The sequence below is a fragment of the Lampetra planeri genome, chromosome 42 (assembly GCF_965212315.1).
Source record: "Lampetra planeri chromosome 42, kcLamPlan1.2.h2, whole genome shotgun sequence".
NCBI lineage: Eukaryota > Metazoa > Chordata > Hyperoartia > Petromyzontiformes > Petromyzontidae > Lampetra > Lampetra planeri.
In genome coordinates, this window is record NC_136148.1 from 5397475 (window position 1) to 5414788 (window position 17314).

Consider the following 17314-nt stretch of genomic DNA (forward strand, 5'->3'; position numbering starts at 1 on the left):
CACCGCCTATAGTCAAATCACCTGGGGATATCGCCTGACGATCTCAAAAGCTAAGCTGTTTGTGAGGCTGGTTAGTGCTTGGATGGGCGAACACCACCAAACACAAACGGGTCGTCATAGCGCATGCGGGGCCACGTAGCGGACAGCAGCATCCAAGGGTTGCGCTGTACTTCTATGCTCCCAGGTGTTTTTCCTCCCATTCAACTTCGCCGATCTGCACCGGATCAGCGTGGTGATGTGCGATCAATTAACCCCTACCATAAACCCAACACGTGGGGAGGCCCTCATCCAGCAGTGGATTGACAAAAGGGCGATGTCAGGGGTGGGAAAACCTGTGGCTCCGGAGCCGCGTGTGGCTCTTCAAAGACTGCTTCGTGCTCTAGAGGAGTTGTACACCCCTAGCTGCAACTGCAATTCAGTGGCCTAAAATACAATGTTTCGCTCCGGATGATCGCTGCAAAGTATGATCTGTGTTTTGATTTAGTGCGCTGATCTTAAAGGTGCATTGAAAAATGTTGACACTCCGACTGATGCTCCTACTGTTGTGGAGTGACTCATGCAGCCAGCTATGGCTGCAGGGTTTTGGTGGTACATGTTGTTGACGTCGTTTATTGTGAAAATTCGGTCACAGTTCCTATGATCACTGTTTCATTGCTTTCATGGCTTTATTTTGGTGATTTTCGAAAAGTTTTTTGGTTTGACCATGTTTGTTTGTTGCAGTACAGAGTTAGACTGATGGCCTTAATCTAAGTTGTCTTGTGGTTGTTGTTGTTTGACTTGCATCCCACTGGGATTTTTGCACACATTGTTGGTGTACGGTGCTTTTTCTGCAATATTTTGCTGTCTTTTCTTGGATTTTCTGTTTGCACATAGTCACTTTAAGATGTTTTCTTGTTCATGTTTTTGTTTTTTGTTTGTTGCGGTTGCACCCGATTCAAGAGCCGAATGGCTCACAGGGCTATACCTAATAAATTAAGTTGAACTTGTGTGTACGTACGTATGTACTCACATGCATTGCGGCTATTGGAATATTGAGGCTTGTACCGAATTCGAAAAAAATGGTCTCTTCTTGCTATTTCGGTTGCCGAGACCCCGGCTAGAAAATAAATAAATGCCCACCGGGTCTTAATAACAATAATGACGCAATTTATAACGCGCGCAAATTTGCGGACGTAACGTAATGACTCGTGAGTTGTTCGAACAGTGCGCTTGACTCTCATTGGCCAAGGAGCTGTCCCCAGGGGGAGGAGCCAACATAGGGCCCGCAATCTGATTGGAAGATGGAGGACCGTCCAAATCCGATTGGTCGTCAGGGTGAATTTGAAAGAGCCCGCGGTGGGGGAGGGGGGAAACCCAGTGGAAATGAGGAGCCGGTTGCGAGACTGTTTGGAGAAACGACGAATGGGTTTGGTGGAGTCAGGAAACGTTCCAGAAAGGAAGGGGGAAGGGGACAAAAGGGGCAGAGGAAAGCGGGTTCAGGGCGGCACCTGAACGAAGTAATTCCCTGATTTCGATTTAAAGCTTTCGTGACTGCAGGGATTCATCTTCTTGGTTCTTTCGGTAAAGTCACGTAGAAGGGAAGTAATCAAATAATAAAAATAAAACATAATAAAATATTATGTTTTATTTTTATTATTTTATTATAATAAAATATTATGTTTTATTTTTATTATAAAATATATATAAAATAATAAAAATAAAACATAATATTTTATTATGTTTTATTTTTATTATTGTATTACTTCCCTTCTACGTGACTTTACCGAAAGAACCAAGAAGATAATTCCCTGATGTGGGACGCGCTGCGCCGACCACGTAATATAGACGAAGTTCAAGGCTTATCTGGGCTGGATCTCCTTTACACATGTAACAAAGATCCCCCTTGTAGCCTTAACAGACTGCTGGGGGAAGTGCTGTAAGCAAGCACCTATGAAGGCCGGCACGGCACACGAGGGAGTGGGTGGCCAGCACCACGCCCGGCCGCTATCGTCTTCCCAGTGGCGATGTTTACACACAGCACCAGGTACTCATTTGATGCCGAGTCAATCTAGGGGAGGCCCAGAACTGGTTCAGATAACCGTCATTGATGTTGGGCCGCCGATTCTATAGCGCTGTGCGCTACACATGTAACACACACACATATATACACGCCTTACCGAGTCTCTGGATTCATTCGCAAGAGGGTCACATCTGGCCAGCTACATCTTGACTTAAAGCTTTCATGACGGCAGGAATTGATATTCTTTGGGTCTTTCGGTAAAGTCACGTAGATAGGTTGAAAGAAAATAACAAAAAACTACGACGTTTCGATCACAACACAAGCAGTCGTCATCGGGAGGAAAGCTGCTGAGGCACTGTTTTAAAGGTTTAAAATGGGTGTAGCCCAAGGGTCATAAACGAAGTGGGTGGGGCTAATGTGAGAGATTAGCATGTTAACGTACATTAACATGTTAATGTACGTTAACATGTTAATGTACGTTAACATGTTAATGTACGTTAACATGTTAATCTGTCACATAGCCACTTCCGTGCCCGCGTCGTGGAGGTTGCTCTCTGATCTTACATTAACATGCTAATTTATCACATTAACATGCAAATTTATCACATTAACATGCAAATTTATCACATTAACATGCAAATTTATCACATTAACATGCTAATTTATCACATTAACATGCAAATGTATCACATTAACATGCCAATTTATCACATTAACATGCTAATTTATCACATTAACATGCTAATTTATCACATTAACATGCACATTTATCACATTAACATGCTAATTTATCACATTAACATGCTAATTTATCACATTTACATGCCAATTTATCACATTAACATGTTAATTTATCACATTAACATGATAATTTATCACATTTACATGCCAATTTATCACATTGACATGCTAATTTATCACATTAACATGCTAATTTATCACATTAACATGCTAATTTATCACATTAACATGCTAATTTATCACATTAACATGCTAATTTATCACATTAACATGCCAATTTATCACATTGACATGCTAATTTATCACATTAACTTGCTAATTTATCACATTAACACGCTAATTTATCACATTACCATGCTAATTTATCACATTAACTTGCTAATTTATCACATTAACATGCTAATTTATCACATTAACATGCTAATTTATCACATTAACATGCTAATTTATCACATTAACATGCCAATTTATCACATTGACATGCTAATTTATCACATTAACTTGCTAATTTATCACATTAACATGCCAATTTATCACATTGACATGCTAATTTATCACATTAACTTGCTAATTTATCACATTAACATGCTAATTTTTCACATTAACATGCTAATTTATCACATTAACTTGCTAATTTATCACATTGACATGCTAATTTATCACATTGACATGCTAATTTATCACATTAACTTGCTAATTTATCACATTAACATGCTAATTTATCACATTAACATGCTAATTTATCACATTAACATGCTAATTTATCACATTAACATGCTAATTTATCACATTAACATGCTAATTTATCACATTAACATGCCAATTTATCACATTAACATGCCAATTTATCACATTGACATGCTAATTTATCACATTAACTTGCTAATTTATCACATTAACATGCTAATTTATTACATTAACATGCTAATTTATCACATTAGCATGCACATTTATCACATTAACATGCCAATTTATCACATTAACTTGCTAATTTATCACATTAACATGCTAATTGATCACATTAACATGCTAATTTATCACATTAACATGCTAATTTATCACATTCACATGCTAATTTATCACATTAACTTGCTAATTTATCACATTAACTTGCTAATTTATCACATTAACATGCTAATTTATCACATTAACATTTCAAACCTTTAAAACAGTCTGCCTCAGCAGCTTTCCTTTTTTCTCCTCCTGATGACGACTGCTTGTGTTGTGATCGAAACGTCGTAGTTTTTCGTTATTTTCTTTCAACCTATCTACGTGACTTTGCCGAAAGACCCAAAGAATATCTGGCCAACTACTTATATATATATATAAAAGTTTACGAATGAGAAGATTGAGGTGCAGCTCTGTGATTCCGTTTTCACGTCACTGCTGTAGAAAGAGGTTCCGCTCGAGGAAATGGGAGCACCCACACATTACCCTACCACAAACGACATGCCGATCAACTAACCGTGTTGAACCCATTCATTACATTGCCGGGTGGCAATAGGCGGCGGTGATGGTGGGAGGGGGGGGCGAGGAGGGGGGGGGGGGGCAATTTGAGAAACTTGCCCCAACATTTCAACCGCTGTGAAGGGAGATTAAATTGAACCCTGGTGACCTGTGGACTACAAGTCCGGTATGTCACGTTCACTAAACTATTTAACAAAAAAACTGTGGAGGCAGCTGCAGCAGCAGTGAGGGTTGGTGGATGACCGCACACAAAAAATATTGCGAACGCCTTCCCGAAGTTAACTTTAACTTACTTACTACTACTATGTTTTATTTTTACCGAGGCCCACTGAGCTTCATAGCTCTGTTTCAGAAGCGACCAGGCCACGAATGATAGCTCAACGAACTGGCTCTTCACGTGGAAATTTATAGCAGCCCAATACTCTAAACGCACGTCAATTCTAAATGTGGGGGGGAAAACCGGAGGACCCGGAAAAAAATCTACGAGACCATGGGGGGGTGGAGAGAGAGACGCAAACTCCAAATATACAGCAGGCGTCAGGGTCGGGATCGAACCCACGACCCCCTGCATACCAGGCGAGGGAGCTAACATCTCGCCACGGGATACAATTTGCAGCAGCTGGCACCACGTCTGGGTGCCTAACTTATCTTTTTGTAGATTTAGGTAGCGCCTTGGCCCAGGGCACTTTCCAATAATTATATTATTAAATTGTACATGAGATGATAGTGGCTCAAATAAAGAGTGGGGTTATTAAAATTGGTGGTGTGGCTATGGTGACGGTGTGAGGACATGTGGCAGTTATTAAAGAGGGGTAGGGGACGCGAGTGATAGGGGTTGGGGTAGTGAGTGATAGGAGTTGGGGTAGTGATAGGGGTTGGGGTAGTGAGTGATAGGGGTTGGGGTAGTGAGTGATAGGGGTTGGGGTAGTGATAGGGGTTGGGGTAGTGATAGGGGTTGGGGTAGTGAGTGATAGGGGTTGGGGTAGTGAGTGATAGGGGTTGGGGTAGTGAGTGATAGGGGTTGGGGTAGTGATAGGGGTTGGGGTAGTGATAGGGGTTGGGGTAGTGAGTGATAGGGGTTGGGGTAGTGAGTGATAGGGGTTGGGGTAGTGAGTGATAGGGGTTGGGGTAGTGATAGGGGTTGGGGTAGTGATAGGGGTTGGGGTAGTGAGTGATAGGGGTTGGGGTAGTGAGTGATAGGGGTTGGGGTAGTGAGTGATAGGGGTTGGGGTAGTGATAGGGGTTGGGGTAGTGAGTGATAGGGGTTGGGGTAGTGAGTGATAGGGGTTGGGGTAGTGATAGGGGTTGGGGTAGTGATAGGGGTTGGGGTAGTGAGTGATAGAGGTTGGGCTAGTGATAGGGGTTGGGGTAGTGAGTGATAGGGGTTGGGGTAGTGAGTGATAGGGGTTGGGGTAGTGAGTGATAGGGGTTGGGGTAGTGAGTGATAGGGGTTGGGGTAGTGATAGGGGTTGGGGTAGTGAGTGATAGGGGTTGGGGTAGTGAGTGATAGGGGTTGGGGTAGACCTGGTCGTAGCTGGGTGGCGGGGCAGGGAGTAGCAGTAGGGTAGGCACGGGAGAAGAAATGGGGTTTAAGGGAGGAACGTAAGCAGTTTAGTGAAGACGATTGTTTTATGTGGAGTGGGAGTTTGTTGATAACTCATCCCAACCTGGTGGAGGGCGGTGAGTCCATCTTCATTGCAGAGGTCGGGGTTAACTCGGGTCTCCAGAATCTGTTTCACTGCACGCGTCAATAAACACACACACGCACAGAGTCAAATTAGAGAGGGGCTGCCATCCGTTTAATTTTAGTAACCAATTGTTCCGCTTATTCTCCACTGAATTACACAATCAAATCGGACAACACGAAAAAAAACGGTCAAAATATCCCCCACGTTCAGCACGGCATGGGGAGGATCTTCAAACAGCAGTGGGTTGGCCAAAGCGACTGTAAATCATCATCATAATACTATAATTATAATAGTACCCACGCCACTCTTGCATATGAGACTCACCCCTATCTCTTTGAAGTCTCATCTGGTTTAGCTAAATAATCTTGCATTGCCCATTGCTCCCCATCTCTCCCTGCTAAGGCACTTAATCGAATGACTCGATTTTATTTTCATTTGTTACACGGATGATGATGATGATGATGACGACGTCGATGGACTTTTTTGTTTAGCGCCAGTTGCCTGGCTATTTTACATGGGAGGTGGGTGGTGCTGCGTGATCACAGCAACAACAACACCAACAACAACAACAAGACAACAAACATCAACATCGCAAGAGAAAGAGTCCAGCTGTGGGCGGCGGCCTTTTAAAGTAATTTTGTGCGACTAACAAACGAGGTATTTAACGACGCTCGTAAACGAAACACGCGCAAACGAAACAAGAGCTGAGCGGCGGCGTGCAAAAGAAAGGATCGCGGAGCGCGCACATGCTTTGAAGTCGTGAAGACGTTTAGACAAAAAGACATTTGAGCCGGAAGAGGCAGCGATGAGCTACGGAGATCTTTTTCACCGGTGTTTCAGCGGTGCCAAATTAAACCGAGAGACAGGAAGAGCAACACGTGGACTAGTGGGGCGCCGTGGTCGCGAGATGTTAACTACCTCGCCTGGTATGCGGGAGGTCGGGGGTTCGATCCCGACCCTGACGACGCCTGCTGTATATTTAGAGTTTGCGTGTCTCTCTCCCCGTGGTCGCATGGATTTTTCTCCGGGCCCTCCGGTTTTCCCTCCACATTTATAATCAACACGCGCTTAGAGTACATGGTTGCGATAGATTTACACGCGATAAGCCACTTCGTTGAGCCTATCACATGTGGCCAGGTCACTTCTGCTAAAAGAGCTAAACAGCTCAGCGGGCCTTACCTGGTTGGTAAAAAAAAAACTTTAAGTAGTTTAGTTTACATATGCAGGTTTAAGACACCTTAAGAGTGAGCTTGGGTTAGGACACGTCATGGCTAGAGGGGACGATGGGCAGCGAATGAGACGGGTCATGATGGTGAATTGTTGAGTCGGGGGTTCGCAATGTGTTTCACGGTACTCTACGACGACACTGTGGATGTCGTGGCCTCTAGTGGCTGCAGGGGAATCACACACGATGCTCGGCAAGTATCATTACTCATCCAATTTTTACCGTCTCATCGGTGTTGTTTTTACTTGTCTTTTTAGTGCAGTGTTATTGACACAATTAGCCTATACAGATGGCAAAAAAGGTTGTACCTGTGGCACCACCACTATGGGAAGGTGAGTCGAGTCAAGGATGTAATGCATGGGGGGGAGAGAGAGAGAGGAGAGGGGATGGAGGCTGGGATGGAAGTCCCCGAGAGGGGAAGGCACGGTTCAAGTGAAATTAAACTATTTTTTTTATTTTACCACTGCGCGAAATAGCTTTTTTTCAGAAGCAACCTGCCCACAAATGATAGCTCAACAAAGCGGCTTATGATCACGTGGAAATTTATAGCGGCCAAAGACTCTAAACGCATGTTGATAAATGTGCAGGGAAATACCGGAGGACCCAGGAGAAAAAAAAATACACGCGACCACGGGGAAAACATACCAACTCCAAATATACAGACATCGGGATCGAACCCAAGACCTCCTGTATACCGGGCGAGGTCGTTAACATCTTGCCACAGTGGCAGCGGGAAGAGAGGAGGAGTCCCGGTGAAGGAAGTTGAGGAGGAGGGGAAGATGGAATGACCGAGCCATGATGTCAAAGGGGATGAGAGGGTTGTGGTGATGATGAGAGGAGCGAGCAGGAGAAGTGATCTGCACGAATTGAGCGGAGTCTGTCTTCACAGTGGGCGGGGGGAGAGGGGAGGGATTCAGGGTGGGGGTGACCACAATCGGGTCACATGACTGCGGGAGGGCTTGAGCTGATTTAGATAGATATTTTCATTCAGAAGCAAAAAAAATATCACGCACTGGATTGTCACACGCTTGATTTGATGCGCGTTTCGTGAGCGGGAGAATCAATTCCAATTTTTTTTATTCCCAGCGCACTATTGTGTCATTAGACGAAACGTTCATTTGGACATCCCGTGACCGCGTGTGTCAGAGGACTGTTGCACAAGAGATATTTATTGGACTTCAATTGAGAAATACTTCAGGTGGCAGTTTAAAAAAAAAATTTCACACAACTCAGGGATTCACTTTCCCACGCACTATGCTATGGGATTGGTATTCGTCGCAATGCAGCAAACCCCATATCTTAATTCTCAGAGCTGGAGTTAAACAAAATTAAGCTAAGAGTGAATTTTAATTAAGAATTACAATTGTTTACTCGGAATTATTTTATCGTGCAGTCATTGGCCGGGGCCCTACAGAGACCATCAACTTTGTACGAACTGGTTTAATCAGGCGTGGCTGAAACCTGAATTCGAACACAGGATCTCAGCGTTACCGGCTCAGCGCGCTGACCTGAGTCACCCGGTGCACCTCAAGCAATTGATGAGGTGGGCCTGGTGGTAGAATAGACACTGCACCCCGTGTAGCCTACATTGGCCGTCGGGGCAAGTACGTTCATAGCGAGCACATTCGAAGGCCAGCCGCGGTATTCGAGGTTAGCTAGTTTTGGCCGGCACCACGCCCCCGGCTGCCTTTGTCTCCCCAGTGCTGATGTCCACACTCTGTACGAGGCATCACTGGAGGATGAGCAAACCTCGGGCGACGCTGCGGCGTTAGTGCTTGGCGCAATGCGCAACGAACCCGGCACGATTTCCATTACTAGCCACGACTAACGTGGGTAGCGGGTGACATCTGAACATGTCCAGGGTACCCCCCCACCCAACCATCACCAACCGGGGCTGGCCAGTGTTTTGTAACTTGGAATGTGTGATCAAACAACCTCCATGGCCGAGAGATGTGGGGAAGCGTTTGTTGAGCGGTGCAGTGATAAAGGGCTGTACATTGCAATACAACCTCGGGAAAGCCCAGGACCAGTTTTATATCTTTAGACATTTATATTTTTTACTCGCCGCTGATGTTAGCTGTGGCCGGGAATCAAACTTGGGTCATCGGGGTCCGCAACGGACCATGCTGATTACTGTACCATCACTGCCCACTTTATTTAAACAAACACACACAATAAATTAAATGCTGTCCATCAAATTTAACAATGTAGACTCAAGTCTAACATTATAATGTATGCCACCATCATCATAATTTTAGATTTTTTATTTTACCCAGTCAGGCACACCAAGCTATACTGCTCTTTTCAGAAGCGACCTGGCCACAAATTAATAGCTCAATGAAGCGGCTTATCATGGCGTGAAAATTGAAGCATGCAATTACTTTAAAACGCGTGTTTCAAAATGTGGTGGGGAAAAACCGGGGGGCCCGGAGAAGAACCCACGCGACCACGGGGAGAGAGACACGCAACTCCAAATATACAGCAGGCGTCAGGGTCGGGATCGAACCCACGACTTCCTGTGTACCAGGCGAGGTAGTTAACATCTCCTAGCCACTGTAATGATGATGATGAGAGAGACACGCAACTCCAAATATACAGCAGGCGTCAGGGTCGGGATCGAACCCACGACCTCCTGTATACCTGGCGAGGTAACAGTGGGACATTCCACTGATGGGGCAAAGCGGAACCAAGACTCCACTACCATCGTTAGCCACGGTCAATCCACCGCTGGATGAGTTCCTCCTCAAGCCGCCCGTCATATCTCAAGACCCCGGCGATGGAACAATCCACCCAGCACCTGCCTTGCAAGCGAACGGGAGTAGCAGCAGACCGCAATGTTTGCCCAAATATAAATACGAAGCCGAGAAGGGCGCACGCACGGAATGCGCGTGCACGCGCGCTGGCGCAGACACGACCAACAACAACAACGGGGGTGGGTGGTGGCGTTCCGCCGCAGGCAAACCGAGACGATAAACAACACCACGAGAAGCACATCGACACAACCGCGAACTAACAACAGCCAAACAGCTACACAGTACGCCAGAGTGAATTATTGCCCCGGGGGTTGTGGGGGGGGAGCGGCGGAAGGGGGTGGTGGTAGGTGGGGGGGGTTATGCACGATGTTTTGCGAGTGTTTTGTGGGACAGCGAGTGAGCGAGCCAGTGAGCGAGCGCGTTGTCTAGAGGGGACCCCTGCGCGAGGCTTTGCGTCCGGTTAGAGTTTCTCTGCGCACGGCGGTGAGCGGAGGGCGGAGCTGCTGCCCGGTGTCACGTTGCCCTAAGTGGCTTTTCATCAGCCGTCGTTAATTATTGAGCGGTTCAGCTGCTTGCGGTTGCTGCTCCTTGAGTCCAGTGTGTGTGTGTGTGAGTGTGTGAGTGTTTTGTATGCGTTTCCTTGTGCGAGTGTTTGGTGTGTGTGCGCGCGCATTCGTGTGCGGAGCAGTCGTGTGTGGCGGTCAGCGGACTCCGTTATTAACCCAGTGGCCCTGTTCGATTCTCAGCCACGGCAAACACTTTCTAAAATCTGAACCGATCACAAGCTTCCCCTGGGTCGACTCAGCCTTACCTGGTACGGTTTGAAACATCAAATATAGGTTGCCGATGACTCAGAGGTTAAGAGCACAGAGTTGGTACCGCTGTGGTTCTGAGTTCCAGTCCGGGATTCAATCGTCCGTTATTAAACCGGGTTCTCAGGAGTAGTAAGCTGGTCACCATTGACTCACATAGGGACCCACATGTTCACGGAGACTTGGTTGTATTTAAACAGGGTTCACAAATCTATAGAATTGATGGCTTTAACCTGGTCACCAATGACTGTTCTGAATTAAAAAAAAACCCATTCACCTTCATTTGTGGTTCTGCACTTGATTTGGCTAAATTCCAGCTCTGAGAATTTACAAAAATCTGGTTGACAGGCCTGTGACGAACATCAACGATAATATACCTTTGTAAGTGGCGCATTGCGTCCGTAGATCCCCACCAATGCGTCATCACCGTGTATGGAAAGCCAGAAATTAACAGAACCTGCGGGGGGGGGGGGGGTAAACGTCTAGAACTAGCGGAGGGTAAAGGCCAGTTTTTAAAGGGGCGAGTTTTCAAGACGGGACTTACGCAGCTCTAACGATTCTGATTGTCGCTTCAGCAAAGCGTTCGGAAAGCTTGGGGGCCGCACTGCCAAAATCCCGATCACTCCCAGGAAATGAACTTTGACCTCGGAGTATTTAGAAAGAAGAGAATCCGAAGGAACTTCTCTGTGGCTGGGGTGCCAAGGTGGTGAGATGTTGACTCGCTCGCCTGGTATACAGGAGCTCGTGGCTTTGATCCCGACCCCGATGCCTGCTGTATATGTGTAGTTTGAGTGTCTCTCTCCCCGTGGCCACGTGGATTTTAAAAACATGCATTTAGAGTATTTGACTGGAATAAATGTTGAGCTATCGTGCGGCCAAACTGAGCTACATAACTCAGTGGGCCTTACCTGATAAAAAAAACAACTTTTATTTTATTGAGTACTGCCTCCGAAGGCGGACGAGGTCACTCGAAGGGATGTTCGGGGGTAGTTCTGTGATGCTCACTTGCACTGGCCGATCTCTTAACTCGCAGAGCAGTGCCAAGGACCCTTTCAGAACGTCGGATTTTCCGTCCCGTGACATCGCGATCAAAATTGTGGTGGAGAAGAAAAAGTCCCAGCACAATGTACGTCAAAATATCTGTTCCCCAGGCGCTTTAAGGGTAAAACGATGCAACGGATTAATATGGACGTTTCAGTCGAGCAGCGGTCTGCAACCTACGTGTCTCTGGAGCTGCATGCGGTGGCTCTCTAAGGACTGCAACGCGGCTCTTGAAATTTGAAAAAAATGTCTCTTCTTGTTATTTGGGATGCTGACCATGGAAGTCCAGTTCATCATGGAAGTCCAGTTTACCACGGAAGTCCAGTTGACAATGGGAGTCCAGTTTACCATGGACGTCCAGTATACTATGGAAGTCCAGTTCACCATGGGAGTCCAGTTCACCATGGGAGTCCAGTTCACCATGGAAGTCCAGTTTACCATGGAAGTCCAGTTCACCGTGGAAGTCCAGCTCACCATGTAAGTCGTACAGTTTACCATGGAAGTTCAGTTCACTATGGAAGTCCAGTATACCATGGAAGTCGTCCAGTTCACCATGGAAGTCCAGTTCACCATGGAAGTCGTCCAATCTACCATGGGAGTCCAGTTTACCACGGAAGTTCAGTTCATCATAGAAGTCTAGTTCACCATAGAAGTCGAGTTCACTATGGAAGTCTAGTTCACCATGGGGGGTTGTTTTAACCATACTTCACCACGATGGTCAGTGCGGACGGGTGAAGGTGGAGGGGTTGACTCACAGGGCTGGTTTGGATATCACTCGCTACTCATATTTGGAATCCAACTGGGCAACTGTTTTTTGTGTTCAGTTTGTTGTCCTTTCTCCGCAAACTACGATTAGCACGGTTGGCTACGTGCGGTGCGAAAGAAGTCCAACATACGTACGTACATGCAGAACTAACCACCAATAAACACTCAACCAATCTAACAAACAAATTCAAGTAGTAATAGGTTTTTACCCTTTCAACTGGTACAAAAACTGACACCTTTATACAAGGCGTCATGTTTGCAATAACCACAACACAAGCAGTCAAAATGCAAACAAAAAGAAACAACTCTGATGATGATAATGATATGCACTGTCCTTGAAGTTGATTGGTCCACACCCGAGACAGCTTTTCTTAGAGCCTAGTCTCACATGGTGTTGGACCAGATGACGCCAAAAGGCGTACAACTCAAAGAAAGCGCACCATCAGAGTATTGAGAGCTCGGGGTAAGCATTTACACTATGAGACATCTCCTTTACCAGTGGCAAAATATAGTAGTAGGTTTTTACCCTTTCAACTGGTACAAAAACTGACACCTTTATACAAGGCGTCATGTTTGCAATAACCACAACACAAGCAGTCAAAATGCAAACATATCATTATCATCATCAGAGTTGTTTCTTTTTGTTTGCATTTTGACTGCTTGTGTTGTGGTTATTGCAAACATGACGCCTTGTATAAAGGTGTCAGTTTTTGTACCAGTTTAAAGGGTAAAAACCTACTACTATGTTTTGCCACTGGTAAAGGAGATGTCTCATATTAGTAAAACAAATTCAAGAGAGGTCATCCACCGATGAGACGGGAGTGGTCAAGAAATCAGCTCGTGGGCAGCAGATGCTACGTGGACCGTTCACAATCGCCGGGCCGTGAGAGGTGTGGAGGCAGCTTGGCAAAGTTAGCATCCAGCAGTGGATCGACCAAGGCTGATGATAACTCACGATGACTAATGTGCAACCCTGTGCAGTCAAGTTGAAATATTTTCCTGCGGGTTTAGAAGTTGGGCTGAAAGTCTGATCGACGTTTAGGGATAAGGTAAAAACTTTTCTGATTAAATTCCACAAATACTCGGCATTTTTGCCTGGTACAGTCGGATTAGCAATGCGCTGAGATCCCTGGACGAATCGCGCTTGATAAATGTAAATTACTATTACTACATTGCAAACAAAAGACAAAGATCCCCCCGCCCAGAGAGATTCGCAGACAGCTGGGGCAAGTGCTGTCCGCGAGAACCTATTCAGGGTAGCACGGTGCTGATGTTTAAAGCACACGGTGCCGGGTACTCATTCAAGGCCAAGCAGACCTAGTGGAAACCCAGGAACGGTTCAAATATTACTCGTCACTGATGTTTGGCGTGGGTGGAAATGAAACTACAGTAAAACCTTGGATTGCGAGCATAATTCGTTCCCGAAACGTGTTTGTAATCCAAAGCACTCGTATATCAAAGCAACTCGTATATCAAAGCACTCGTATATCAGTTGTGATCACGTGACGCTCAGCAGACAGAGCGTATACACGTACTACTCGTATTGCAAGACCTCGCTCGTTTATCAAATTAATATTTATTAAAAAAATGTGCTCGTCTTGCAAAACACTCGCAGACCAAGTTACTCGCAATCCTAGGTTTTACTGTATAAAGCTATAAACTATTTATATTTTACCAGGTAAGGCCCACTGAGCTACGTAGCTCTCTTTCAGACGCGACCTGCCCACACATGACGACTCAACAAAGTGGCTTATCACGTGGAAATTTATAGCAGCAGCCAAATACCATAAATCAGAGGTCGCAACCGGGTACCCGATACCCGTACCCTACCCGATACCCGGCTAACCGTACCCAGCTGGGTACGGGTACCCGTTTGCGACCCTGGTGCGGCCGGGTACGAGTACGGGTAGGCCGTGAGTCACTGGTGAGCAACTGTTTGTCATTCATTTCCCAACGTCTTGTCTCTTCTCACAATTCAAGTTCCTAGAATCAACCCACCCGCACCTGCAACATGGCTTCATCCCAGAGGTCGCAATCAGGTACCCGATACCCGTACCCGGCCGGGTACGGGTAGGGTACGGGTACGGCCGGGTACGGGTACCCATTTGCGACCCTGGTGCGGCCGGGTACGGGTACGGAATCAAAACCCGTTTGCGACCTCTGCCCTAAATGCACGTTGATTCTAAATGTGCAGGGAAAAACCAGAGGACTCGGAGAAAAATGTACGCGACCGCGGGGAGAACGTGCAAACTCAAAAAATACAGTTGTCAGGGTTGAGATCGAACCCACGACCTCCTGTATAGTAGGCGAAGTTGTTAACATCTCACCGCCCTAACCAATGCGCCACCGCTCCACGTGCACGCATCCGTCACGTGTGTACACACCAGGCGGCTCAGCGGTAACGCGAGCGGCTCGTAAACAGAAAGTTTCGGGTTTAAGTTCTGGTTGGGGCTTGCTTAGCCCAGCCCATTATCTCTCATGGGTCGATAAAATAAGCACCACTTTGAGGGGGGGGGGGGAAGTCAACAATGGTTGTCCTAAGGATAGACTTACCCCTGCCAAAGGAATGTGGAATTACCACCACTGACTCAAGGCTCTAAACAGGAGATGAGCACTTTTGACACTCGCAACCACATAGAAGTGCACGGATATAGACCCGTACGACCAGAACAAGTTGTACCAATGTATTGATTAATATCAATTCTTAAACCCATGACAGATGCATCGAATCGCCCGTGTAAGAAGAGTCAATGCTACTGGATTCGCGTCTGTATTACAAACGTTGGGTCCACGTCACATGGGTGGGAAGAAACCGTATACAGATGTAAAGGAGAGTGACATTTCCTCGTTGTTAAAGAGTGGTATGGGATAGTGCTCATCTCCGCTTGACGTTTCATAGAGGGTTGTGGCCATTCTAAATCACTATGACGGGCAGCCAGAATATGGCATCATCATCACATCATCATCAACAATTAAAGAGGTACGGGGGAAGGACAACACTCAATCCACTGCTGAACGGAGGTCTCCCCAAGCCGCTGACACATCTCCGATGCAACGATTGATCTAGTTCCTGCTGCACGCTAGCCGATCGCATTGCTCCATCTCCGCTGTGGACGTGATTCTCCGTGTGCATTGCCTCCTTCAAGCTCAGCAGCTACACTGCACTGAACTAACACACGAGAGCAAACTATGGATATAAATACACGTGAAGTGGCCGCGTGGTTCAGAGATCATATCTGAAGTAGGGCGTGTTGTCGCGACTTTGGCTGCCATTCCGTGATTACTCTTGACCAGAGACCATCATCCCTTACAGCAGTGGTGCATACCGCCCTTATATGCAATAATCTAATTTACAGAGTGAACTTCACTTTATAGAGCGCCGTCTCGGTCCAGAGCTGCGATTCGAATTTGTTTGCGTAGTTGAAAAACATTCCGGTGAATTGCAGCGCCTATGGTGGACATACAGGGGTCATGTGAACCCATTGAATACAACATATCATCGGAGGCCATGATCTATCTACTGCTGAATGAAGGCCCTCCCAAAAACCGTCACAATCCCTTATGCTGTGCAACAATCCATCTCCTGCACACGAGCCGATTCATCGCTCCACCGTCCACAGTTGACGATGTTCGGTGGTAGAGACTGATCACGGAATGACAGCCAAAGCAGGGAAAAACACGTGCAACATACACAAATTAAAAAACATGGACCCTACACATGCTTTCCAACATACATAGCGAGCCAAACAATCGACATTCATCCACATCAACCAATGGCATCGTTACAAACAGCTCTAACCCACCCCGTCCCGGAAGTTTTACATCACCTTCCTCGACGTCGTTCCGTGCTGCGGCCTCCAACAGGGTGATGTTGGGAGTAAAACGCACGCCTTTCTGGGGCGATGCTTTACCAGACGTCCCGGCCAAACCCGTCTTCGCATCTCCCGAACCTCCTTCTCCTCCTCCTTTGCCGCCCGCTCTCTTCTTTTTCCGCTTGCCGTGCTGCTCCTCCTTCTCGTGCTGCGTCCAGCGCTTCAGCTGCTGCGCACGTCGCTTCTGCGCGTGACGCAGTCGCTCCTGGGCACTCATCCGCTCCACCGACGTCAGCTCGGCCATCAGGTCCGCGTGCTCCGCCATGGCCGACGTCAATCTCCGGCGGAAATCCCCCAAACTCCGTGGCGCGTCGCCGTCGCCGCCGCCGCCGCCGCCGCCCCACCAACCACCAAAATCCACCGAAAAAAATCCGTTCGCCAAAATTCTGCCGTTCTCGCACAAAGTCCTCCGTTCGATTCCCCCCAAATTTTCCGCCGAACTCCAAAATGAGCTGTTCTTCAAGAAAAATTGCCGCCTGTGGATATACCCGCGCTGTTCACCAAAATCCCAAAGGTTCACGACAAATTTCACCGTTCGTTTACCCCAAAAAGCTGCTGCTCTTGAAAATCCGCCAATCTCTAAATATCGGATATTTCACAAATTGCGGCGTTACCCAAAATTCCGCAGCTTGTCGATATTTGCCTCCTCCTTCGCCTTTCAGCAATGCTTCCTTTCGGATCCGAGGTCAGGCAGCCTGGCTCCGATTGGCCCAACCGGGTCACGTGATGGCGATCGTTGGGTGTACCGTCTAACTTGTATCGTTACTGAACATCGTATTTGACCTGCGATCGCTACTTCCTTGCCGAGTAATGATCTCAAACGTCCCTTGGGTCTGGCACGTCAAGATATGCCGTATGGACGGAGCGGTATGGACATTAAGCGATGATGATAATGATGATCGGCAAGCTGAATGTGTTGTACGTATGTATGTTGAACTTCTTCTCGCACGT

The 17314-nt window shown here is 46.7% G+C and overlaps 1 protein-coding gene across 1 annotated transcript in view; it reads right to left on the minus strand.

Moving 5' to 3' along the window:
- The window catches only part of LOC144732334 (protein phosphatase 1 regulatory subunit 16A-like), a 32237-nt gene extending 15281 nt beyond the window's left edge, over nt 1-16956 (minus strand). Inside the window, exons 1-2 of the mRNA XM_078613812.1 lie at nt 16319-16956; nt 5875-5945 (exon numbers count right to left, since the gene is read on the minus strand). Of these exons, the coding sequence (XP_078469938.1) occupies nt 5875-5945; nt 16319-16628 (381 nt within the window). The 5' untranslated portion in view covers nt 16629-16956. The remainder of the gene's footprint in view (nt 1-5874; nt 5946-16318) is intronic.
- Nucleotides 16957-17314: the final 358 nt, after the last annotated feature.